The sequence below is a fragment of the Dermacentor silvarum genome, chromosome 6 (genome assembly GCF_013339745.2).
Source record: "Dermacentor silvarum isolate Dsil-2018 chromosome 6, BIME_Dsil_1.4, whole genome shotgun sequence".
Taxonomy (NCBI): Eukaryota; Metazoa; Arthropoda; class Arachnida; order Ixodida; family Ixodidae; genus Dermacentor; species Dermacentor silvarum.
In genome coordinates this window covers 148,171,941-148,197,902 of record NC_051159.1, presented here as the reverse complement: position 1 = coordinate 148,197,902, position 25,962 = coordinate 148,171,941, and the positions used below count along the sequence as shown (strand labels likewise).

General features: G+C 44.3%; 1 protein-coding gene across 1 annotated transcript in view; it reads right to left on the bottom strand.

Annotated features, from left to right (window-relative positions):
• Positions 1 to 2,364: 2,364 nt before the first annotated feature.
• LOC119456193 (mediator of RNA polymerase II transcription subunit 16-like) overlaps positions 2,365 to 25,962 on the bottom strand; it is a 55,741-nt gene continuing 32,143 nt past the window's right edge. Inside the window, exons 16-22 of the mRNA XM_037717820.2 lie at positions 24,910 to 25,049; positions 18,304 to 18,494; positions 14,698 to 14,812; positions 11,515 to 11,601; positions 10,627 to 10,692; positions 9,466 to 9,655; positions 2,365 to 2,548 (exon numbers count right to left, since the gene is read on the bottom strand). Coding sequence (XP_037573748.1) covers positions 2,434 to 2,548; positions 9,466 to 9,655; positions 10,627 to 10,692; positions 11,515 to 11,601; positions 14,698 to 14,812; positions 18,304 to 18,494; positions 24,910 to 25,049 — 904 coding nt within the window. The 3' untranslated portion in view covers positions 2,365 to 2,433. The remainder of the gene's footprint in view (positions 2,549 to 9,465; positions 9,656 to 10,626; positions 10,693 to 11,514; positions 11,602 to 14,697; positions 14,813 to 18,303; positions 18,495 to 24,909; positions 25,050 to 25,962) is intronic.

Below are 25,962 nucleotides of genomic sequence, written 5' to 3'. Positions count from 1 at the left end.
GAAAAGCCCCCCTCTCAATGGCTAGTGGCAACGGTGTAATTTTTTTTCCCCATCTTATAGTAGCTTTTAAAAAAGAACACTAAAGACGAATACTAAGTCAACGTGCATTAATTAATACCATTCCAGAAACCTCACAATGCTTGTTTCGTGCCAAGAAAAGACTTAGCTTTGAGAAAATTGCATCTGAAAGGTCCAAATACCTTTATCACAATTAAAATCACCCGCCACCCAACCGAGGAGTGGTGACGTTGCATATGCCATCACCGCCCTTTGCTGCTGTCGATGAGTAAAATGGCGTTCGACAGACGGAGGTACGGCTTCTCACACAAAACACAAATGCGCAGCCATGGAGAAACCGAGCCAAGAAAGAGCAGTGGACTTGCCGCTGCAGCTACTTTTGGTCAAGTGGCGTGGACCGTTCAGACATCCCGCGTCATCATATGGAAGTAGAATTCTCTGCCACTTGCAGTTTGTGCGAGTTCCGCGAGCCAGCAAAACCAGCGCAGCACTAAGCTATAACGAAACTACTGAAACACGAGAGCGCGGGCAGCGCAGAGTCGAGCTAAAATGAAACCTTTCGACCGCCCACGTCGTTGGTAAGGGTAATGGCAATGAGTTCTTTTTCCTAAAAATGAAATAGAACTGGAAGAAAAGCACTTCCTTTCGTCTTATAATGCAATACAATGATGTTTTTATAACGAGTGGTTAAGTACTAGTGACAGAATGTAAATTTGGAGTGCCTGCGTCATCGGGCAAGTACTCAAATGTCCCGGGGGAGTCTCTAATCGTACCCTGATTTACCTCAATTTCGTGATTATTAAGGCTCTGTTCCCGATTATATTGACGCCTTATAGATTCTTGAACACTAATCTATCACCTTAGCTTGACTTAATATTGGCCTTTAGTGTCCCTTTAAGCCTGTGTAAGGCGGCAAACCCAATGCACAGACTGTTAAGCTACCCTCATCAGAAACAAGAGGCCACAGGGGCCACAAGTAAAAATAAATATTAATTAGTGCTTTGAAATGCAGCAAGCTAAGTCACTCAACAACCTGGCCTTGCAGGTAGGCTACATGCTTCATGGCAAGAGGCGTTGGTCCAACTTTCAATTCATACTTGCATTTGAGCATGTGTAAGGCAGCAGACAACCCTGCATCAACACAATGGGACACAAGAGCCACAAGGAAGGACAAATAATAGCAGAAGCTAAGTGCAAAATAAGTACAACTTGCTCAAAGTGGCTGAAAAGGACCTGCAAAGTGTGCTTTCGTGCTTACAAAGTAAATGATTTAACTGTGCATGCTGAACACACTGCTATCCACAAGAAAAATAGCTGAACACATTGGAAATCTGCTGACTCAAGACACAGGATATGGCATTGTGGCACTGTCAATAGCATAGAGTTACTGTGGTTCTCCACAGTGTTGACATGAATGAGGAAGATAAGCGTCAGTCAAGGGATAAACCTATTACGCCCACAATGTGAAAAAGCTTCACGAGTACGAAAGTCTCATCTATTCCAACGAGGACATTTATGACTAACCCTTGTACACCACACTGCCTTCCTTCCCCCGTATACGTTGATGCAACTGCCTGCACAGATGAGGTGAAATTAACAGTTTACTGACTGGCAACTGCCAAACTAATGTGTCTTGCCAACTCAAGCCACACGTACTACTCTGTGCTTGTGTGTCAAGTATGAAACACTTTGTTACAGTGTATTTTTTTTTCAGGACTCGTATGACCGAAATATCTTCTAGAAACTTGTGTAGCTCAGTGTGCTCATTCAATGATGCCTAGCATTCCTGAACGGACCACTGGGGCGATTCCGTTTAACACTTGAGATGACCAACTGCGACAAAGTTTCGAATGACAAGAAAAGCCTAGTTTCAGATCCTACCTGAAACTAGGCTTTTTTTTTCTTGTGGTCTAATATTTTGCAGAAAAGCTGCTCATACACTATCTGATAGTGTATAGAGCAGCTTCCTTGCAAAATTTTACATTTTAAACATGAGTGGATGCATCAAAAACGTCTAGAAAAAATATACATTTTTGATACCAAAATTAAGAAGTTTCGTTCTGGCATGTGCGTCATATCTGCTAACAACCATATGTGTGCATCGTCAGTTTAGATGCTATTTAAAGGCAGTTACTAAGAAAACTAGACAATTCCCATTCCTGCAGCTTTGCCACGATTGCTTCAACAATAAATACATTGCTATATACTTGTCTATAACCAATTTAGCCAAAGTGAGATTTCTGTTGCAGTTGGTCTTTAACCAGATGGACTTCACACAAAGACAAATGATAACGCTTACTGGCTAAACCCAGTAGATCCAGGCTAAATGGAAAACATGGAGAAATATAGTAAGATGCATTTTCATTTACAATGAGTGAATGTATGTACAAGGGATGAATAGCAAATGGTGCATGGCTAGGCAACGAGCCTCCACTGGCCTCCACAGGGACAAAACCGCACCCACCGCTGTTCCCAGGCCCGAATAGTGCCTGCCTTCACTCCAGGTCGTACCATTGACATGGAGAAGCACCTGCAAATTAAAGTGACCACAGTTCAACCTGTGAATCTGATATGGGCTCCGTTGTATCAACTGCTCTTCGAAGAACTGCACTTCACAGAACACCGTGCTCTAGTTTGTACAATTACAATCAAACCTCGCTACAATAATGCCTTAACCGACCTGAAAATACCTTTGCTATATTCAATAGTCATTATACGCATACGCACCAACATTGGCAAAAATTCGCATTCTGATGTATGGGAAAGAAACACAAGCGTGATGCTTCGGACAGACCAGCAAAAGGTGTACAGTCAACTTTGATCACCCACTGGCGGCTTGCTGTACCAATACATGGCACGTGAACAACTCTAAGTTACAAATGTGTTTTGTTTTTGTCCTCCTGGCTTCAAGCAGCTTTGCGACTTTGTATGTAAATTCACTGTCTTTACAAAACATTGCAATATAAACGCAACAATTCGCAATGATTATGCATGTGCACAGATATTTATTGCCTTGCAGTCTTTAAAAAAACTAGGATTGCCTGAAAATTTAGAAAGACAAAGCGTAATAATGCCAAAAGAATGTTTCAAGCCACAAGCACGGAGCAGATCAGGCAAATCCACATATCACCGATAGTTCCCACAGCAGCTGAATGACCGGAGCACCAGAGTAAATTTTGTAGGAAACTCTTAACAATGTAATAGATGTGACCACATTAGATTGGCATGTTAGCCTGCTGGCTACAGGCCAGCCAAGCCAAGCCGTCGGCCATAACATGAATGTGCATCCAGATTTTACTGTTTCAAGTTGCTCTCGCTGAGCATTTTACATGTTTGCTACCAGAATACCTACTTTCAGCTGCAAGTGAACAAATATTTGCTGCAAACTGACAACTGATATTGTCTCTGATCTTGCATTTCAGGTTTCTTTATAGCAGTAGAATACTTATTGAAATAAAGCTTGGCCAAGTTAATTTTACATTCACTTTGTTATATACAATAATTTTTTATACTCATGTTCATTATATTGAGGTTCTAATGTATAACAGTACAAAATTTTAATTACATTCTGTAGTTTTACGTGCAACATCCACAATATGATTAAGGCCGGGCTACATGGAGCGAACTTTCACGAGACAAACTTCGCACGGCAGAAATAGACGCAGTGGCACGATGCCGATAGTTCACTGGCTTTGGTTACATGGAGCAAAAAAGAGGTTGACACCACCGCACATTTTCCGCAGAGCTATCAATGTTGCCAGACTATATGAAAGTGTATACTAAAACAAAAAAGAGACAAAAAGGGTTTTCATTCTATTATTTGTTGTCAACTGCCAAGCAATTAGAAACAACGTTTCATACATGCGTTTACAAATTTATACTCTTCTCTGCGCTCTGCCGGAAGTTGGCAAGACGAAGTTTGTTTCCGACCGAGCCAGGTCGGCGGTAGCTGTAAAATTTTTTACAACAGCTATCGGGCGTTCGCCACCGGGTGAAGTTCATTGCTTTGACACCAGTTTTTCGCTCCATGTAGCCTGGCCTATATGAGGCACACCGTAGTGGGGAACTCAGGATTAATTCTGACCACATGGGGTTCTTTAATGTGCGTTTCAATGCACGATACATGGGCATTTTTGCATTTCAACCCCATTGAAATGCGGCCGCTGCGGCCGTAATTTGATTCCACACCCTCGGGCTTAGCAGCGCAACTCCAAAGCCACTACATCACCACAGCGGGTATGTAACAATACAGCTCCAAGACTAATAGCATCACAGTAAGCAGTTCCTGGGAACACTATTCAGTGCTCCTCATTATGAAATTTTGTGAAAGAAAAAAAATTACCGAAGCTTGCACTGGAGGCACAATGCTAAAGAGAGAGCAGAGCTAATGGGCACCTACCTAGTCCTGGCTTTTGGGCTAGGCTAAGCACTACCAAGTCATCAGCACTTTCCGTAATTTATTAATTAATGAGCAATTATCGATTAGCTATTGATAGGCTATCGATTGGCTACCACAAGGTATTGCCCACATATTTGGGCTAGGCAGAGCACTACCAAGTCATGCCCAGCATTTCCCAGAATTTATTGATTATTTGTTGATTATCGATTAGCCAATCCAATACATTGGCTATCGCAAGGTATTGGCCACGTATTTGGGCTAGGCTAAGCACTAACAAGTCATCCCAGCATTTTCCGGAATTTATTGATTATTGATCGATTATCAATTAGCTATTGATTGGCTATCGATGACTGACTAAGCTTAAGTAGTCCCAACCATGCTTAGCTAGACTTAGCCAGGCTCAGCTTCGCTAGTTCACAGGGGTATGTGCCATCACGCTTGTACCCTTTCTGCACTGCCGCCAGGATCGGCCCACATTTTCTGTTGACGACAGACAGATTACGTCCAGCATAAACAGCTCCGCTGTTAAAAAAATCAAGATGGCATTACACTTGAGCTGACTTAACCCTTTCAGCGTCACTGATGTACCAGTGCATTTCCACATTTCTGCCCCACATTGATCTTTCTGACATTCCTTTTGTCAGACAGGAATGTGAAGACCCCATCAAGGAAGCATTTGCCATTATCCGTATGACTTTATTGTAATATCATTTATATGGTCACTCCAGGCGCATTTCTACCATTGCCGTAGCCGTGAGGCTTTGTATAAAGTCTAAGGGCAATAAAATCATCGCCATGTGCCGTATCCTGTATGTGCAAGTGAAAGCGTGCAAGGGAGAGCCGGCGATCACGGCTCAACGTCGCGCACGCAAGGCAGGGAAGCGGGGAGAAAGCGCGCCGTCTTCCAGTTGTGCGCCACGCTCCGGAGTGAGGGGAGGGGGGGGGGCGCGTTCTGCACCATGCGTGCATGCCCGGGCCACTGTATCTTGAAAGCCATCGGCAGCGGGGACAGAGACCGCCCCGCACTGTGTTTTCGCGGCTTAGTTCGCGTTGATGCGAGCGGCAGCATAAAGGTCACTTCGCTCGCCGCTGCTGCCGTGCTTACTCACTTCAGCATTTTGACAGTGAGTTTCCGTGGTCATCGAGTAAGATGCATTCATGTTTGCTTGTGTGCGCGTGACAGCATGCTTGTTAATTTAGTTAGTATGCCTATGCTGACAAGTTTATACGGCCGATAAAACTATTATCCTTACTTCGTATAGCTGTCCACATAATTTGCTATCGCAATCGGTGCTTCGCCTTTTGGGCTAAACTGACTGTTTTTTTTATTTCTGCACAACCTAAAATAGACCGTTATGTTCGTTTTATAATATCCTAGGAAAAAAATCAATGTTGGATGTGCATCACCTCCGAAAAAGACACTGGCACACAAAGGGTTAACAAACTGCCTGCAGCTGTTATCTTGGTTTCCACAGCTGTTCTTCGATAAGACTTTGTTACAGCAGCAGTTATATCACAGAATGTGGTCCACTCATTTCTACAAGACTTTACTACTGTAAACAGTGTTCTACCACACTAATGAACAGCCATCAGCATATGGTACGGTTGAAGTTAAAGTTAACTTTTCAAGAATACTGCAAGAAAGCTACTATAAAGCCTAGGCATATTGTTAGTGTAGTTGTACAACTTCAAGTCAAGTTTATTAATCTAATATGCCAACCAACACTGGCCAGGAAAACATGATTTGTAGGTGTTAAACTTAAAGGACACAGTTAATTAGCGAGAATGTGCGTTTTTTATCATATGCTTCACTGATTATAATGACACTGTCGAAGGCAATTGTTACTTGAAGCAAACCCATCTAAAGACTGTCGATTTACAAGATATGTTGCAGTGCCACACGCATGACTGGCTGCATTAGTCTCACTTCACGTATTCAAAAGCTTCACTCTTGCGAATGGAACTTATTTAGTACATGTGGATGCTCGTTTTAACCTTTTCAGGGTCAATGACGTAAATAAACGGCACCGCGAACAAGTCCAAAATGGTCGATGCCGCATATTTACGGCGCAGTCTGTACGTCTAAAAAGTGCTCCAATTTCCTAACTTTTTCTTGCCTCGCATGTGTTGCCACTATGCGGAATACAGGAAATTTTTTTCTCGCACCTCTCGCTTTCGGTTTTCTTTGCATGGTTTGTTTCCTCCGGCGCGTGTACTACCTACCGTTCGCGCATTACTCGCTCGTTTATTGCTCACACGGGTGCGCATACGAAGGATGCCACTGTGCATGCGTTTCCTTTTTTGGAGCCTCGCGAAAACTACTTGCCTCTGGTTGGCGATAAGATGAAAGATTAGCGGAAGTTTGTCGCAAGTATTGCTTTTCTGACGGGCACACAACCACACAGTTTTCTTGAGTGCGCTCACCTATGCAGTTCGATTACGCTATGGATGCTGAAAAAATATTAGTGTAAGAGCAGGATCATTTGAGACTTGCGAAATATTCTCGTGTGCACATTTTTCTAAGCCTTTGAACTATGTGTATAACAATGCATAAATTTTTAATTCTTATAAGTTTATTTCCTATTTTTATTGTTGTTATTCATGAATAAACAGTACATATATACCAACGCAAAATATTTTTTTTCTCACTTTACAGTCACCCTAGAAAAATTACGGTAAATTTTTTTCAACATAGGTCCCTCTGAAGATTTTAACTCGGTAATAAAAAAACATTGACCCTGGGTTGTCGCATATGGCAAAAAAAATCGACCTTAAAAGGGTTAAAGAGGCCCTGAACCACCCCTCGGGCTTGGTGAAATAACATAGTCCGCGGGGTAGCATATGCTGCTGTGAACATCTCAGCCAAGTTTTGCTGTCGTACGCTGTGCGTGGAGCTCTCAAGTGGAGCACGAAGTCACCTTTCTCTCAAACGCTCACGATTCAACAGAAGCCATGCTCCTCACTCTTTTCTGGGTGCTTTATATCGTAATAAAGTGGATTCCCATACACGGCTGCTATTTGTCACTGCAGTCGGCTACACCGCAGCCGCTGCGGGGTGCCGCTGCAGAGTGCCGCTGCAGAGTGCAACCACGAGTGCACTGGCTAGGCGCACTGCGGCTCGCTAAGGACAACTGCATTTGGCTTATGTTTAGCGCGTCATAGGCATCAAAATCGGAAGTCGTGACGTCTACGTTAACATCCCAAATGATATTTGAACTGCGCGCCACGGTGACATTTCGAAGGCGGAACGTTGTGGCCCCGCCCGACTCCGCCGTAGCCTTCGCCGTGCAAGGCATTAAAGAAGGAACGGGAGCACAGTGGAGGCTGTGTTTGATTGCCAATAACTCTGCTTGTGCTGAACGCATTGAAGTACTTTTGCAGAAAAGTATTTCTGAAATACAGTGCAGTCCACATATAACGATACCACATATAACGATATATCGGTTATAACGATTAGTCGAGCTAAGAGTATCAACTTATGCATTAGGGCAATGAAAAAAAGAAACATATATAATGATATGTTATTCACCGCATATCGGATACAACGATTTATATTTTGCTTCTGGGTGGTGTTGTTCATGCAGAATAATCATGAAAATTTTGTTCGTACGTTGCCCTTAACCGAGACGGGGCAAATAGTTTGCCTACACGAGTTCGTATCTGCCGCCATTACCGCGCAGCGCATCCCGCCCGCGCGCCGATTGCGAAAGCCACGGAGAACATCACAAGTTGGTGCAGCGTGCACAAGATGGCGCCAGCTGCTTCGCCCCCGCGTCACCGGCGGTCACGCGAGGAGAGGGCGGAAGAAAGGCGATAAGCGAAGGCAATGCCTCCTCTGGCGAGGGCCGCCTGGCGCTCCCTGCCGTGCTCTCTCTCAACGGAAGCAGTGGCAGGTGCGCCCCTTGAGACGAAACTGATTTTGCAAGAGTGGAGAGAAAGTGATAAGCAAGTGGCACCTGCACGGCCTACGCTCCCTTTACAATCTCCCTCTCTCAGCGAGCGCGGAAATGCACCGCGGAAGCAGTGGGAGGTGCACCGACAAAGTGCAAAGCTGCGTCTCTCGAGACGAAGCTGCAAAGACTCGAAGTACGAGCTCGCGCAGTGGATGATATCGACGATTATGAAAACCGGGAGCGCCACGATCATGAAGGCTAGAAGCAGTGTCCATGCCGATCAACGAAAAAGGCGGGCTTAGTGCGGCACGACGAAACCCCCATGGGCGAAACCAACACGGTGGTGTCCAAACTCTGAGAGCACGTCGCTACTGACGACGAAATAGGTGGTGCTTCGATGGAGGAGCTTCTGAGTGCAAATAGTGCTGCCTCGTTCTGCGAAGAGAACTCTGACGGGGCGATCGTTGTCGCGACAGACGGCGGCGTTGTGCGACGGAGGCGATGACAGCAGCAGCAGTGACGACGAGATTGACAATGGCCCGTCTTTAACACCGATCCTGAGGTTCAACCAAAGTCGATCGAGCCACTCATTAAATTCATGCACGCCATTTCGCGCTGCAGATGGACGCGATGCAAACGGCGGTTGTGAATCCGAAACTTCCGTGAAAGCAAGTGCATATTTCTATTTCAGCATGCTTAACGATTGAGACGCTATGTAGAGGTACAAATAAAAGTTTTATTTTTCATGGCCTACTTTCAACAACGTCGATTTTTTTATCACAAGTGGCAGTTTCGGTTTCGGGACTGCAAAGGTATATTTGGCATTTTTTCTTTCGGCAGTCCAGATATAGCGATGATCGGTTATAACGATCGGATTTCTCGTTTTTCTCAATATCGTTATAGGTGGACTGCACTTTAGTCTATTTTCACTTAAAATGCCTTCCTCCACTTCGATAAAAAGTGGTTCAGGGCCCCTTTCTAGTTTCCCATAAGGATTAATCACCACTGAGCTTCTGTAGAAGCTACCGTCCCTTCTATTTCTGCAATTATATGTACAGCAAAATCTGGCCCAAATCAGCACGGCAGAAAACGAAGCAAGAGCGTTCTAGTTCAGTTCTTGTCAGCACTTTGAGGATCATGTAACAGCCAACATACCTAGTGCAGTGCCTTGCCGAAGAAGGGTTCGTTCCAAGGCTAATGTGCCGCACGATGTCCATCTTGCTTGGCATAGACACTGACCCTTCCACAGGATGCAGCTTAGAAGGCACATGCAGAAAGTCTGCAGTTGTGCCAAACTCAAACTGCATAGGCAGTGAATTGAGGAAGAATGCAGGGCTGGCCACACCTGCATGTTACAAAAAAGAAAATTTTAATAATGAGGCTGGTGTATTTTTTGTGCTTAAACAGGCATTATCATCATCATCAATTCACTAATCTAAGTTAACAGCAGCCACTACAGCATGAAGGCCTCTTCCAGCAATCACCCCACTCCATTCTATGTCTTCAACGCTATGGACTAAGGGCCTCAATCCTATGATGTTATCAATTCTATGATGTTATCAATCCATGATGCTATCAATCCTGTGATGCCATCAATCGCATATCCTAACAATCCTATGAATTGATAGGAGTCATGGCATCACTCCATCAATAGCCTGCAGTCCTCGACTGCATCTTTTATACCTTGTCACCCATTCTGTTACTCTAATGACAACTACAGTCAAGCCTCACTGCAGTTTCTTGCTGCAAGTTGCAAGCGAGAAACTTTGTTATATCGAGAATTTCGTTATATCGAGGTTTCGTTAATTCAATAGAACTAAGATGGGGAAATAAAAATAGTTTGTTACATCGCGAATTTCGTTAAATCGAGGATCGTTATATAAGTCAAGCAGAGCCAATTAGGTCTAATGGCCAAGGCAGCGAAAACTCGCCGTCAGGCGATGTGATACAGGCCGCAAGTAATCGCAGAAGGCTTGCTGCTAATATGTTAGTACAAGTGGCTAGTTAGTGATTGGTTGCAAGATCATGCATACGGGTTTTTGACAGCTGTTGAAGCGCCTTTTCAAGTTCGTAGGCGACCAGCAACTACCGCGAGCGTGCACAGCACATGTTGACAGAAAGTTTCGAACTGTGTGCACAAACATGTGAATCTGCGTGCGCGAACAGGCATATCCGATAGGATCTGCATGCCTTCCAGTTGCTAATCGGTCCTATCTTCGCACATGCTATCACGCTTTCCATATTGAGGTTTGAGGTTTCATATTGAGGTTTCATATCTTCTGACATATCACATCACTTGAAAAAAGCCCTACTTGCCTTCTGTATGGTTTCCAAGATCGATGGATGGTATGAGTATCTGGCTTGGCAAAAGACAGCACTCATCTGAAATCAACAAATTCCTGTTAGTTCATAGCACTTCCTAGTGCACTGCTACACAACGAATGTAGTGTGGCCCACTGCCCAACAAGTAAGATTCAGTGGGCAGGACCATTAAATTTGTCTTAAAGGAGCCCTGAAACACTTTTCTAACTAATCGTACAATGGCCTCACTATTAAAGGGAATCGTCGCACAAATCTCATGCCGCAAAATGTTTCAAATCCTTCAACTATAAGTGAAGTTATTGCACCGATATCGGCTTTCTCTCTCTTTTTGTCCCCACTAGCACACTGGAAGCTACAGAGCGAAGCCAAGAGGGCAAAGCTCTGGTCAAAATTTTAGTGTCGCATCAGCGAAAGGGCTCATTTCGGCACCCCGTGCTGACCACAGTAGACTACGCTATGCAGCACAAAGCTGTCATCTCAGAGGCCACACGCTACAGACGCAGCTAGGGTGCAGTGAAATGATGAAATGATTTTTATGTTCTTTTTAAGATGTCAGACATACATCTTTATCATTTATTTAACTAATATGAGCAATTATGTATTACTGAGAATGCTCTCGTGATCACGAAATCCGCCAATAGGGTTGGTGGGTCCAGCTGCTTTCGATGACGCTGCATGACAACATTGCAGAAGCGAGAGCAAGTGATTTTTCATGCTGTTTCACAGGAGACTATAAGCTCACTGCTGAATGCAGTGCAGTAATATTTGGCTCACATGTTCACAGCAGCCTCTGCAACAGATCGGCAACATTTTCTTACTATGTTCAAATAGTGTTTCAGGGTCCCTTCAATAATTCGCATGCACGCATTTAGCAAGACTTACCTAAGAGAGTTTCGTCAGGTTCAGAACCGTGGTTGAGCAGAGTCTTGGTTAAAAGTTTGAATAAAAGAGAGAGTACATCCAGATTGTCTAAAAAGAAAAGATAAATGAGAACAAAAGAATTGAACATTACCTAGAGAACACATATGGACAGAATTAATTACACTCATCCATTTCACTTTAGCACTAAAATATCTTATCCAAAGTTGTATGGCAAATCCAGTGCGGCAAAGTTGAATATTCAACTCAGATTAGTGTCGTAAAGCTTTGCACAGATTATCGTTTTGCTACCTCAGACATTGTGATTACTAGGGGCGTGCGTTTATTCGAAAATTTCAAATACTATTGCATATTATATATTCAATATTCGTATTCGATTTGAAAATTTAAAACCGTACATACTCACGTAAAGAACGCACTCTCTTAATAAACACACCCCTAATTTTGCTCTAGAAAATTTAGAATTTTGCTTTCCCCGCCATAACAATCACACCTTCAGCTTAGCTACTGTGCAGTCCCATGATAGAGCGACCTTGCTGTAGTTTTCTGGGGAGACAAAAATCTCTTACCCTGCACATGTGTTTAAAGCAAGCGCACTTAACCTCAATGCCAGTCGCTTTGTTGGAAATACTTAATAACGATGCCACTAGAAAAACTCCGCTATCACATAAACGAAATTCTGCAGCTAACTTATTTAGGCTCCACATTCATATTAGTGGCAAACATGTCTTGGCAGCACACCAGCACGGGCAGTGGGTTTGATGACCTAGAAGCTGACGACAAAGCCCTGATGAGAGAACACTGGCGTCAAGCGTGCGGTAAGAACAGGCTGCACGTTATCATGGACACTTGGGACCTGACGGAAAGAGCAACCTCACAAAGAGGCACCTCGCAGACTACAGGGAGAAAAAAAAAACGCAAATGGCTCTCTGCAACCATTTCTCTATGCAGTTTACGGACTTTACTCTGATGTAATAGGAGTGCACAGGCGCGATGGCAATGCGCGGCCAGGCGCGGCACACGGGAGAGTCCAAGTGAAGAAGGGGCAGCCGGCGATTGGTCAGCATAGTGAGCACAGTTGGGCGTATTGTTGAATTCGCGTGCCAGTTGCCTGCTTTTCTGCCTGCCTTTGGTTTCGCTGAGTGCGATGGGACCCAAGTCGAGTTATACGCCTGCTGTGGGACAGAGAGTCTATCTGCTCACAAAACAGAAACACTGATCAGACACCGATGAACTTTGACATGCCGAGGAGAAGGGCGGTCGAGGAAAGAGACGCACACAGCGTGGTTGTCAAAACGACAGGTGCTGAAAAGGGGTGCTTCAACGTGATGCTTGCGATAATGGCAGACGGCCAGAAACGGCTGTGAGGACGAGCTGTTGTGGATCCACAATGTGGATTAAGACGCCAGCGACCAGGACGACAGGTCTGGTGGTTCCGATCAGTGCAGAGTCAAGTGCAATAAAAACTCTGCTACTGCTTGCAAATAGTATACGTGTATTTTTACTGCAAACATAAGCTAGTAAAGTGCAATAAAAACGCTGCTACTGCTTGCAAATAGTATACGTGTATTTTTACTGCAAACATAAGCTAGTCAAGTGCAATAAAAACGCTGCTACTGCTTGCAAATAGTATACGTGTATTTTTACTGCAAACATAAGCTAGTCAAGTGCAATAAAAACGCTGCTACTGCTTGCAAATAGTATACGTGTATTTTTACTGCAAACATAAGCTATCTAATGCATTTTTCAAATCATTATCAGCTTACTTTTCAATTTTTGGTGTTTTGAAGAAGTGTCCATAAAATTTACTCTGCATAATAAACACACCCCCCAACTTTGCTTTGGTATTTGGGGGGGGAAAAAAAAGGGCATGCATAACGCAAGTACTACGGCATTTGAAAATTTTCAAATGTTCAGTCAGATACGAATATTTCTTTTTTTATTATTATTATTATTTAACAATACTGTGAGCCGCTTGGACAGGCCTTTAACAGGAAGTGGGTTGTAAAAATGTATGTGAACATGTAAATAAAAGAAAAAAATTATGAGCCATTCAACTCTGTGAAGGTGATGACCAGCGTAGATGTTTAGCGCACGACACAGGGTAACACAGAATTTCGAACAAAGCTACGAACATATTTATTGTTCTTACTGGTTGTCATCGTGACGATAGGTATGCACGCACATTTGCGTATCCCCTCTGTTATTAAATCTGTCCGTTACATAAGACAATGAATGGCTCATACCTCCTTAAGCAATGACTCGTACCCCCGTAAACACGGCCTCCCCATTACGACGACAGAAGAGAAATGAAATTCTACGCTGGAATGATGAGCGGCAATGGAGCCAGCTGTGCAAGAAGACAACGATGAACATGATAGCAGTGGCACGAGCGTGTTCGTGCGGTTGCGCTGAGGGGCGCCAACGAGCCAGTTGTGGAAGACGACGACGGTCACATTCCAGCCGTTGCTATCGGCGTCGTTCCTCGTACATTCACTGTTCTTCGGGCGTACGAACCACTCATGGCCGCCCCATGGTGACGGCGGAGGTAAAATGAGACCGCAACTTCACCTCACTCTCCCCCCCCCCCCTATAGCACACACGTTCACAGCACGCAACGTAATACGTTCGAGCAGATGTTGTTTCAAGGACACAGGTGGCAGCTAAATTGCGCTTCGATGCGAGGGAAACAATGCAACGGAAACGCTGCCTAAGTGCCATGCCTAAGTGTAATTGTCTGGCTGCTAATCCGGAATTCTTGATGTGCCCAAGATAATTCGTGAATATGAAACACCAATAGGCTGGTTGCACCATCTATTCCAATGTTACAACTAAAACTTCCCAATAGGTTTTGTTTTATACAATACATGGCGTGACAAAGCGTATCGTTTGCCAGTATTACTTCCGTTTCTAATTTTCCGACAAGGGTGGCCGGTGAAAAAGGCCAGCACACTTTTTCAACAATGGAGAAATTAAGTTGAATGTTGATTACGAGGTGTCATCATTTAAATATGAATTTCAGCTATGTTCAGCGTTGTATTGGCAATAAACACCATTTGAATTTAAAATCTTCTAATGTGTTACTTAGACCGAAATTTGCTGCGCTTCAAAGGAACGCCCAGCACCGAAAGGGTCAAAGCCCATTAACTGAAGCCAAGAGGTGCTCGCCCAGCTGCAAAGTGGTACCTGTCATCTTGGTGTAGGCTGGTAGACAGCTCTCGCTGATGAACCCCCACATGCGGAATATGACCAACAGCTCACGAAGCATGTTCAGGGACTTGGCATCCGAGATGAGGCCACCCTGAATGGAAAACAAAATGACATAATACAGTTAAACCTTGATACTATATTGAACTTTACTATAATGAAGTTCTCAATACCTCGAAGTATTTAACTTTCTATAACTTCTTTCCCATAGAACACCATGTATTTTTAACCTCAATAAAATGAAATGTGTTGATACACGATTTTATTACAACTGCAAAGGAACACCGAGACAATAAATGGAAACTTCCGCAGGCACAGATGCGTCAAATTACATGCAGCTGCTAGCGAATGCACCGCATCTCTCAAATTGCACGCTGCGTGACTAAGAGTGCCCGCCAGAGTGGAGCAGCCTCATGTTTTGTATAACGTCCAAGTGCGATAACATCCTATCACACCCTGCGTGCTGTGTGCTTTAGGTGTGAGTGAAAGCGTGTGAGGGTGAGCCAAGAAGGATGGTGGCTTGATGAGCACAGCCTTCCTGCGCGAGCAAGGGGAAAGGGGAGGGAAGCAAGCATGCACGTGGGCGGGGGAGGGTAGGAGTGGAGGCATGTTGGCGCACTTCTCCTTTTTTTAGTGTGGCCGTGGCTGAGCGCATACGTAGCCCGCGCACCCTGTTTTAGAGGTAATTTGCCACGTGTGCAAAAACTGACAGTGTGGCATGTATTTAGTGCTGCAGGTTGCTTAATGTTGAGTTTCAGAGATTAATGATAATGATAGCATCATCCCACTGTGGGCGATACTATCAGCCAAGGGGCCCCGGAGTGAACGCGAAAGCGTGGCTGGCTTCACTTCGTACCACCGAGGTGAAGATATTTTCGTCACGGCATGAAACTTTCAATGCCAACTCTAAAATTGAACAAAATTTGTTTTTTTATCATTCAAATTTGCCGTTTCGGATTGCTCGATAAGTGGGAAAGCACTGCAGGGCCCTTCCACGTAAGAAAAATCCATCGCCAACTGTACTTATTTTCATAAACAATCGAATTTCAATATTTATTTATTTATACATGTACCTACAGCGCCCTCTAGGGGCATTGTTGTAAGGGGTTTACTACGCAAAAATACATAAATGACATCATGCAATACAATATGCAATACAAATGAAACAGTTTAACAGCATCCGATATATAGTACGAATACATAGGCAGGGCAATTGCCCTTGACATCAAGAACAGCGGTCGAAAAACAAAAAACAAAAAAAACACTATGTCAACACATGCTCTTTTAAAAGTTCAGGAAAGACTGTGAGTCGGGAAGTAACAATCCACCCCGGGAGGCTATTCCACTCATGTATTGTTTTAGCAAAATATGCATTTCTAAAAGCGTTTGTTTGGCACATATATTCGCCTACTTTCAAAGGATGGTCCCTTCTTGATGAAATGTAGCTAGGTGACTTTATGTAGTTATGTTTACTGATCCCTGTTTTGTCGTGTAATATGTTATAGAAGAGACATAATCTGAGATATTTAAGCCTTGATGAAAGTAAGGGCCATCCCAATGCGTTGACAATTTCGCTTGAGCTTCTCGTGAAGTGTCACAAAATTACAATGTAACGAAGCAAATTGCTGATCTTACAAACTTCATTATATCGAGGTTTAACTGTACTTCCCAAAACTCACAAGCTACTTGTGACAAGGATGTGGTTTGAGATTGTACAAAGGCCTTGGACAAGGACTTATGTGCGACATTCACATTTAGCAATAGCACACATCTAGTGCAGCCCAGGCTGCCACAAAATGCAGGACATAGGACAGGCACGCTACAAGCAACTAAATATTTACTTGATGTCACACGCGCAATTTAACACACATTTGCACCCATTGTAGGAAATTCCAGCATTTAACACAGTCTATTGTAGTATTAAGTATTGCTTTCCCAAAATGTTGCCAGATGGCGCTTGCCTACTGATGACAATGTAATAGAAGCCCATTTTGAGCATGGGAGAGAAAGGTGGCTAGAGGATGGACGTGACACACGAGAGGCAGTTGTGGAGGTGTGCTGAGGAAAGGCTGAGTGGTTGAATAGGAAGCGTGGTGTCACTTTTTATATTGTCCATCTTATATGTTAACTGTGGTTCCTAATGCTGTTTAAGTTTGTTGCCCAAATAAATACTTTGCTTCATGTTTACCTTGTCTCAGAAACCTATATACCTGTGAACCAGAACCGCTTGAACATGTATATTCATATCACATGTAACAGTACATTTGAGCTTGAATTCATTGATGCGTGTTAGGTTTAGTCATGTTATGATTTTCATATCTTGCAATCCAATGTTACGGAATGCAACATAAATGTCTATCTATTGGTAGGATTAGAGAGATTTAGCATTGCTTGGTACATGATACATTGCAATGATAGACAATGCCATTAGGCCCTCTGCGCATGCACGTCATATACCGTGAACTATTGTGGTGGTTGCAGCCGGTAACCATGATTGCGTAGCAACATGGCAGCATCCATAGAACCCAGACCACCCCCGCTTTGATTTGAATTAGCGCTAGTTACTTGCTTACCGTCCTGACAGCAAGGCATGGTTAAATCAGCCATTGCTTACTCTCATCTCATGCTGACGGCAATGCATTAGGTGCATTTTGTTGTTATTATTGAGATCAGCTGCTTGTTTTGACACTGCTAGGCCCACAGAAGTGGCGTGGAGCCGTAAAGGTGGTTGGATTTCAATTTAGCAGAAATGCACCACAACATTATCACTGGTGATGCACGAACAATGCGGATTGTTCTAATGCGGCGACACATGCCCTACACTCTTTCACATCTCGTGGGGGTGCGGGGGCAAACTCAACATTTAAAGACGCCTAACACGTCATTTGAGCGGTGGGAGGAACAGCTGACCGGCGATACCCTGGCGAGACAAGAAGCTCTCGTCCAGCAAGTATGTCTGTCGAGCAGCCATGGACAGTGGAGTCCTGGAATGAGGACACCACCCACTCGTCCTCAAGATTAACAATCTCGATGGTCTAAATAAATGTTTTTCTCTCTCCTCTAAATGCCTAATTGTTCACTGCATCATTAATTTACTACTCTGCTCTAGTCGCGGTACATGACGACGGTGGCAAGCAAATGCAAACTAGACGCTGACCAGACAATGAATGTGGCACGGGTGAACGTATTTAGAGGAGCGTTCGTCTCTACTGTTGGCTAAGGAGGCTGTAAGAAACTGCTGAGAAAGAATATACATAAAGCGAAACACCACTGCCACATTCACGTAAATGCAGCTTATGGCTACAGCGCCAAAACATTTGTTGTATCAAGGCACCAGGGGAGCATGTATTGGCAGGACAGCGAGCAGACACTGAGCAGACAACTAAACATGGATGAACACATCTTGAGGGGTTTTCGCCCATCCTACTGGCTAAGGAGTCCCACAGCTTCCACAGTGCTGAAAGGTACTGAGATAGAGTATGTATGGTGCTTTGCAACTGCCAGTGTATAAACAAAACATCCAATGGGGGGCCTGGTAAGGAGCCCTTTACCATCAATGCTCTAAAAGGTCAAGGCACTACACACCCCTGGGAAACGCATGTGGTTGTAGACTTGCTGCGGCAGAGAGGCCATGAGGTGCAGCGTGAGGTCAGCCACCCACTGGGTGAGCTGCTGCAGTGACTGCAGAATCAGAGGCTCCACCGAGAACTCCTTGGTTTCGAGGTGCAGCAGCACCTTGTCCAGGTTGCTGATCACTTCCCGGCTGCCCATCACCGCTGCATAGCCAACGAAGGCAGCAGAACCAAATGAGCCCAAGCAACCGGGCAAGAAAAACGAAATGCAGAACAAAAGGAACATCAACTTCGAACTTTAATACGACACTAAAGGCTCCAGATTAATTTCAACTACCTGGAGCTATGTAATGTGCACCTTACTCGGACTGCACAAGTATTCTTGCATTCCACTCCCATTGGAATGCAGTCGCTGTGGCCAGGAATAGAACCTGTGACTTCTTACTCAGCAGAAAAAATATGGGAGGCTCTATTGGGGATGCAGCAGCCGCTGTGGGGTACATTAAACGTCGCGTGCATGCTGTTGAGGGTGTATGGGCACTACAGTACAGAAATAGCGTAACCAACTAACACAATTGGCATTTATGTACACGTTACAAAGCTTACATGCTTGACTTATGATACAGCCTTTCATTCCTCGATTCCCCCCGACCTAAGAAACTTACTTCATCTGCCAAGTCATTGTAGACAATGCAGATGCACATCTGCATTGGGCAACACAAGTATCTTAGGCTGTGAGCAAACGAGGAATGAAAAAGATTCTAGAGGCATTCCACATAATTAGGAAAAAAGCCACTTGCATTAGTGACACAATTCATCTCTTCTGATAAAGAGATGAATTTGCTTAGTGCCACTGTTGATTAAAAATAGATCAAAAAGTTGGCCTCTCATGGTGGCATTTTGCGCATGCGCAATATGGCCTGCTGGCAGGTAAATTTCGTCATTCAAGTGTCAATCCTTTAGTTGTAAGTTCCAGCTACTCTCATTGTCTTCTTCATCTGGTCTCTCGTGTGTATCCGTTCTACAGTGATTTGCAGAACCCCTGTTTCTTGCAGAGTGACGCAGTTCCTAGGTATTGATAATCGTATCCGTATGTCCTGGTTGGCAGCACCCTGGGGTTTGAAGTCTAATTCGTACTGACGTGCAGATTGTATGCACCCACACCATCACACATGTCAACCATTTCTTTATGGCGAGCTCGCGTTGGCCCCGCAAGCCCATCATGTACGAAGGGCAAATTTGGGGCATCTAACTTTTGCCATCACACAGTTCCTAGGACCATAAACATGCAGCACATATGCATCAAAGCAAATGGGGAACATATGGCTATAAAAGCGAGATGCCTGGCAATGGCAGACGGCTAGAACAGACGGCAGATGTGATGTGATATGTAAATTATGTGTACACTTTGCATTTATAAATGACTTTTTTAACCCGTTGGGGCCTTTTTTTTTTAATGCGAAGCATTTCTTGGCGAACATTTGCCACTTTGACAGTATCTATCTATCTATCTCGCCGCCTATGTCTTTGGTGCTCTCATGGTCGTATCGTTAACTTGATATTTACCAAAATTGGCATACTATGACAAGAGTGTATGACGAACATAAATGATAGGTCATGACATGAATATCATGACATGTGTGTCATGTAGGTCATGAAACAGCTGCCTATGCCTTGGTGCTCTCACGGTCGTATCGTTAACTTGGTAGGTATCAAAATTAGCATAGTATGACAACAGGGTATGACGAACATAAATGATAGGTCATGACATGAACGTCATGACATGCGTGTCACACATGCAGGTCATAAAACAGCCACCTAAAATGGCAATGACCCACCGAAAAAGCATTAACACTCAAAAACCACTGAAATGGGTTTGGACGTGGGTACTAAACATAGCTGCCAACCTCAAGACTTTCAAATTCGTAAACTCGTGACCGAGGGGGGGGGGGGGGGGAATTCTGCCAAGGAGTACGACTTCAAACACACTTGGAAGTACTGATAGTCTAGTACTGACGAGGCGTCGAGCACGCCATCACACTACGCAGCCGCTACGGCTACGAAACACTGGAGTGCTGGAGTCGCACCGCGCCCGATGCAGCAGCACGTCGCAAAAAAAAAACAAGAAAACTGGCCCGCAAAACAGGCCATACTCGCGAAAAAAGCCTAGCGAAGGTGACAGGCGAGACGACAAGTCACAGCCTCCAATACAGAAACTGTGCCTGCCGCATCGACCCGAAATCGCCGTCATCTCTGGGAGCGCCACTTACGTACAGGTGGGTCTCTATGTCGAGAGTAACGACAACCAGTGAAGTCCGGCCGTCGTCAGATCGTCCAACGACCCGATGATGAAGGCAACGTCACAGAGTGAAAAATTTCCTTACTCTTGCAGACAATAAAGGTACGGTGCACGCCCCCATCTCTATGCACCCCTATGTAAGTGGCGCCCACGCCCTCCAGCAATGGTGTGACTTTATTAGGAACTTTAAAAAATAATTTCGCGAATATAACCACTTTTCCGTAAAAATTGAGCCAACATTCGTAAAGTCGTAAGACAGGTCCAAATTCGTACATTTTACGGAAAATTCGGAAGAGTTGGCAGGTATGGTACAAAGTGAAGGCAGCACTAAAGGATGATACTAGAAGTCATAGTAATGAGCATGACTCAGCAAAAATGACAGTGAGTCAGCGAAAAATGATTAACATTCAGAAACCACAAAAATGGGTTCGAACGTGGGTACTAAGTGAAGGAAACACTAAAGGATGACGGTAGAAGTCACAGTCATGAGCATGACTCAGCAAAAATGGCAATGACTCAGTGAAAAATGACTAACACTCAAAAAACACTGGAATAGGTTCGGACGTGGTAGTAAGTGAAGGATAAAGGTTAATGGTCGCAGTCATAGTCATCAGCATGACTAAGTCTTTGCCTTAAGGTCTCTTAGGCGTAGCTAAAGGGACTCCTGAGGACTCATGACATGAATGTCATGACATGCGTGTCATGTAGGTCATGAAACTGCCACCGACGTCTTGATGCTCTTATGGTCGTTTCGTTAACTTGGTAGGCTCCCTGCACACTGCTTCGCATAACATCGATTCCCACAGGGCGTGGTATCTGCCTGCTTTTTTCTTCCTTGCGTCTTCCTTTCTTGATTTTTTTCTCCGCTTCTAAAAGACTACCACTCAAAGGCAGATATCCTATTATATTGTCTTTTATAAAGAAGTAACTCGCAATCCTTTTAAAAACAATTTCAAGAACCGTGGCAAACATTTTTGAATCATAATATGTAAATGAAAAGTGCGCAGTGCATAAATCGTGACCATATGGTTGCACTAAGACATACTGGGTTAAAAAGGGCAGTCTGTGCCAATGCCAGAACACTTAAAACCTAACACCAGTCGACGCTCATAACAACGAAACCGCATACAGCAGACTTTTGGATATAACGGACGACATTTCAACCTTCAACCTTTGGTTTGCAGATGACATTGTCCTATTCAGCAACAATGGCGACGAATTACAACAAATGATTGAGGACCTTAACCGAGAAAGTGTAAGAGTGGGGTTGAAGATTAATATGCAGAAGACAAAGGTAATGTTCAATAGCCTAGCAAGGGAACAAGAATTCAGATCGCCCGTCAGCCTCTAGAGTCTGTAAAGGAGTACATTTATCTAGGTCAATTACTCACAGGGGACCCTGATCATGAGAAGGAAATTTACAGAAGAATAAAATTGGGTTGGAGTGCATATGGCAGACATTACCAAATCCTGACTGGGAGCTTACCACTGTCGTTGAAAAGAAAAGTGTACAATCATTGCATTCTACCAGTGCTAACATATGGGCCAGAAACTTGGAGTTTAACAAAGAAGCTCGAGAACAAGCTGAGGACCACACAAAGAGCGATGGAACGAAAAATGTTAGGCCAAACGTTAAGGGACAGGAAGAGAGCGGTGTGGATCAGAGAGCAAATGGGGATAGCCACTTTTCTAAGTGACATTAAGAGGAAAAAATGGAGCTGGGCAGGCCATGTAATGCGCAGGATGGATAACAGGCGGGCCATTAGAGCTACAGAATGGATACCAAGATAAGGGATGCACAGTCGAGGACGGCAGAAAACTAGGTGGAGTGATGAAGTTTGGAAATTTGCAGGCGCAAGTTGGAATAAGCTAGTGCAAGACAGGGGCAATTGGAGATCGCAGGGAGGGGCCTTTATCCTGCAGTGGACATAAATATAGGCTGACGATGATGATGATGATTTCAACCTTAGTTTGCTCTACCTATTTTAGTAATGCAACGAAGTTTGCTTTGAACGGAGCGTGCTTCAACGGACTATCGGCTACCAGCAGACGAAATTAGCGGCAATTTTTTTCAAAATTCTAGTATTCCAAAATCTGGGGATTCTTAGATTTCCGTGTATCCAGTCACAGAAGCTGAAACAGGAGGCTAGCAGATGACAAGGCGCAGAAAGTGGACACTGCAGCACATGGGTTCAGAAAACCTGAGACGGCGCCTGAGGAAAAAGAAAGAGTACGCTGGCACGCAGCATCGGTGCATCAGAAAGCGGGATGGCCACCTCTTGAAAGGCCAATCGCCCACGATAATCACTACGCGAGTTCCGAAAATGACTTGAAAGCAGCGTGACGATCACGCGAATCGATGACAGCGTCATGCCATAAGTGAAACGGTTGTCGCCCGCGCGCGCATATAGGTTCTTTCACACATGCCTTTTCCATACCAGCCAACCCTAAGGATGGCAGATGACACGCCGCCGCACGTTGCAATGGGTCCATGCCTGGTTTAGGACGGCGCCTTTGCGCTCTGCAGTGGCGCAGTGTGCCCGAAGGCCTCGCATGGGCGGATATTCCAACAAGGCAGCTCAGTAGAGCAGCAGGACCAGTGGAGCAAGAAGGCACACATCGGATCGGGAATCACAGCAAAATACTTTCGCTCTCGACTCGTGCTTTTTCGTTCCGAGGCAAGGTAACAGTGTGTCAGCTGAACAATCAGGCGAGCCGTTCTTTCCGAGAAGGTCCCAAAGTGTTGATTGTCATGCGTATGACCATTCGCACACTAGCTGAGGCGACGACTCATCGGGTTATGCGAGCGAATGCTCCACCCAGACAAGTGTCGCCTAGCAACGGAGGCGCGTCTCTTCCTTGTTTCACCCTTCTTTCCGCGTGCCTCTTTCGCGTTGGGCGTGCAGAGAAATGTAACCTCCATACTCGCGGGGTTACCACATGGTCACACTTAGTACTTTCCGGGCAGTGTCTTTACGCACACTTGTGCTTTAAAATAGTTCCAGTGTCCATCTCGAGTGAGACAGTAGTGGTGTCCACAACAATGAATGTGGAAAAAAAAACAAGAAACAATGTGCTTTGGAGGCAACATGGAGCTTCCTTTCTGTTGGTAGTTTTCTCGGAGTAAGCGTCTGTTTTGGGCGCGTCACTTTTGTTACACGGTGCTTCAGTGGTGCGTGGGGCTGCAATCTATGGCAAATAGCAACAGCGCGGGCTGAGAGCCAACAGCGACGTCTTCGTTGATAGCTCATATGGCATATGACTTATTAACTGATTGGTTAATGGGCGGAATGGTTAATTTTAGGTTTTTCACTATAATGACTTTCAGAATAACGAACCATTTACCGTGGTCCCCTGAAGTGAGTTATATCGAGATTTCACTGTAATATGTTTCGTTTACTTTTCCCGATAATACGATTTTTGGATGGTACGCTTTATTTTCTACTTCCTGTGAAGACCGTATCAACGAGATTCCTCTGTATAGGGCTTATGTTACATAGGGCTTCTGAAGAGCTTATATAACAAAAAAAAAGGCCATGAAATGCAAACTAGCACAAACCAGATTTGATTAAATGTACATATACAACACTCATAACACATGAACGCTGAACAGCATCTGACAGAGTGACCACTTCTTTTTCTAATTTCTAACATTCTAAACAGAAGAGAAGTTGGCACATTTTTTTCCTACATTACAAGACCCGTCCACTTTCATAACTGAAATTCCCAATCCAAACACAGTTTCATGATTCCTTGTCCATGCGTACCACACATACATACATGCCCCCACCGCACACATGCAGGGTGAGTAAACCCTGTGCAGTGTGAGTAAACATTGTGCAGGGTGAGTAAACCTGAAGTCCTGAACAGCAGTAACAAAATCAGTTACTAATCATAGGTAAAAATTTTTTAGAGTAAACAGCTGTGTAAGTATGTACAGTGGAATCTCGTTGATATAATTTTCTCGAGAACCAGAAAATAAAGCATATCATCTGAAAATTGTATCACATCCAACGTATTATTCAACCAAATCGTATTATCAGGAAATGAAGAAGAAATGCATTATGCAGGATCATTTCGAGATTCCACTGTAACTCAATCAGAAACAACTAGGCATCACAGTTTGGGCCTGTTGTTTTCTTCGGAAGGATTTTCCTGCTGTAAACTTGCACCAGTCAAGCGTAGGCAAGGTATAACGCACCCACTCAGCAGAAACAAGAAAGCCCATGAAACAAAACTCCCAAAAAAAAAAACAAAGAAGGGTTTTAGACAAGTATTTATAGAATGGTGTGAATAAAAAAAATGTCACTAAGTCCCCACCAGAAAGTGTTTCAGCAGGGCCCTTCTCATGGCTGGACAGGTCCCTGGGCCTAAGCAGGCCCTTCATCACAGCAGACACAGCATTCAGCATGATCTGGGCATGGCAGTCACCAGCCTTGGGCTGACCATTGCTGAGGCACCTGCAGACAAATATGCGGCAGCAGTGTCAGCCACCAGTTAAGCATATAAAAACAGTTCCCATACGTCCTGAAGATTACATGGGCCCATAAAGGTTTCAGTGGTACTAATCACTGGTGCTTATCATAAGAGCTTTCCCTTGTACTGATACGCCTGAAGCCCTCAGATTCTATTGAAGCTGCTCCAATTTTATTACACTGTTGTTGCTGTTGCTGTCAAATAGCACAGCACTGTTGAGGACACACAACAGTTCTGAATATTCTACACTTTGTGCAGCAGTCAGGACACCAGAAATTCTACAATTAATAATCATTCTATAGAGATTTCTCTCTCTAAATGTCTGCACCTACTTGCCTGACGAAACGATTTTTAAAGATTTTTGCCAAGTTGCAATTTATGACTGAAAGGCTTCATTGCCATTCGTGTAAAAATGCAGAGGCTTATGAAGAGCAAACATTACTATCTTTTTACTGCATACAGCGTATCAGCTGGTGGTGGCACGCAGATAACAGAAGCTTCTAAATGTCTCCATGAAGTCTAAATGTCAGTAAAAGCTGGGTAATTCGAATTCCCCAGGCATGGAAAATTCTAATTAAGGGGAGGGGCGGGTCAAAAACGGCGATTTTCATTAAAGAAATGGGTTTTGTGTTTTGAGTTGTTTCAGCAACTTTGATCTCTCCTCTTTCACATATGAAGAAATCAGAGCCATAAATTATCGGGAAAAGTATAATAAACTCGGTTAAAGCACTCGAGGTGGCAAGAAAAGGCACAGATATGACACATTTTCAAGCGCGCAATGCGTCAAACCGCGGTGTCGCACGCCATTGGGCTCGTGCAAGGTGGTAGGCCTAAGCTTTCTCTCTCCAAGGTTAGCTTTGCCGCATCACAATCCCCCGGGAAGTAATAATAATAATT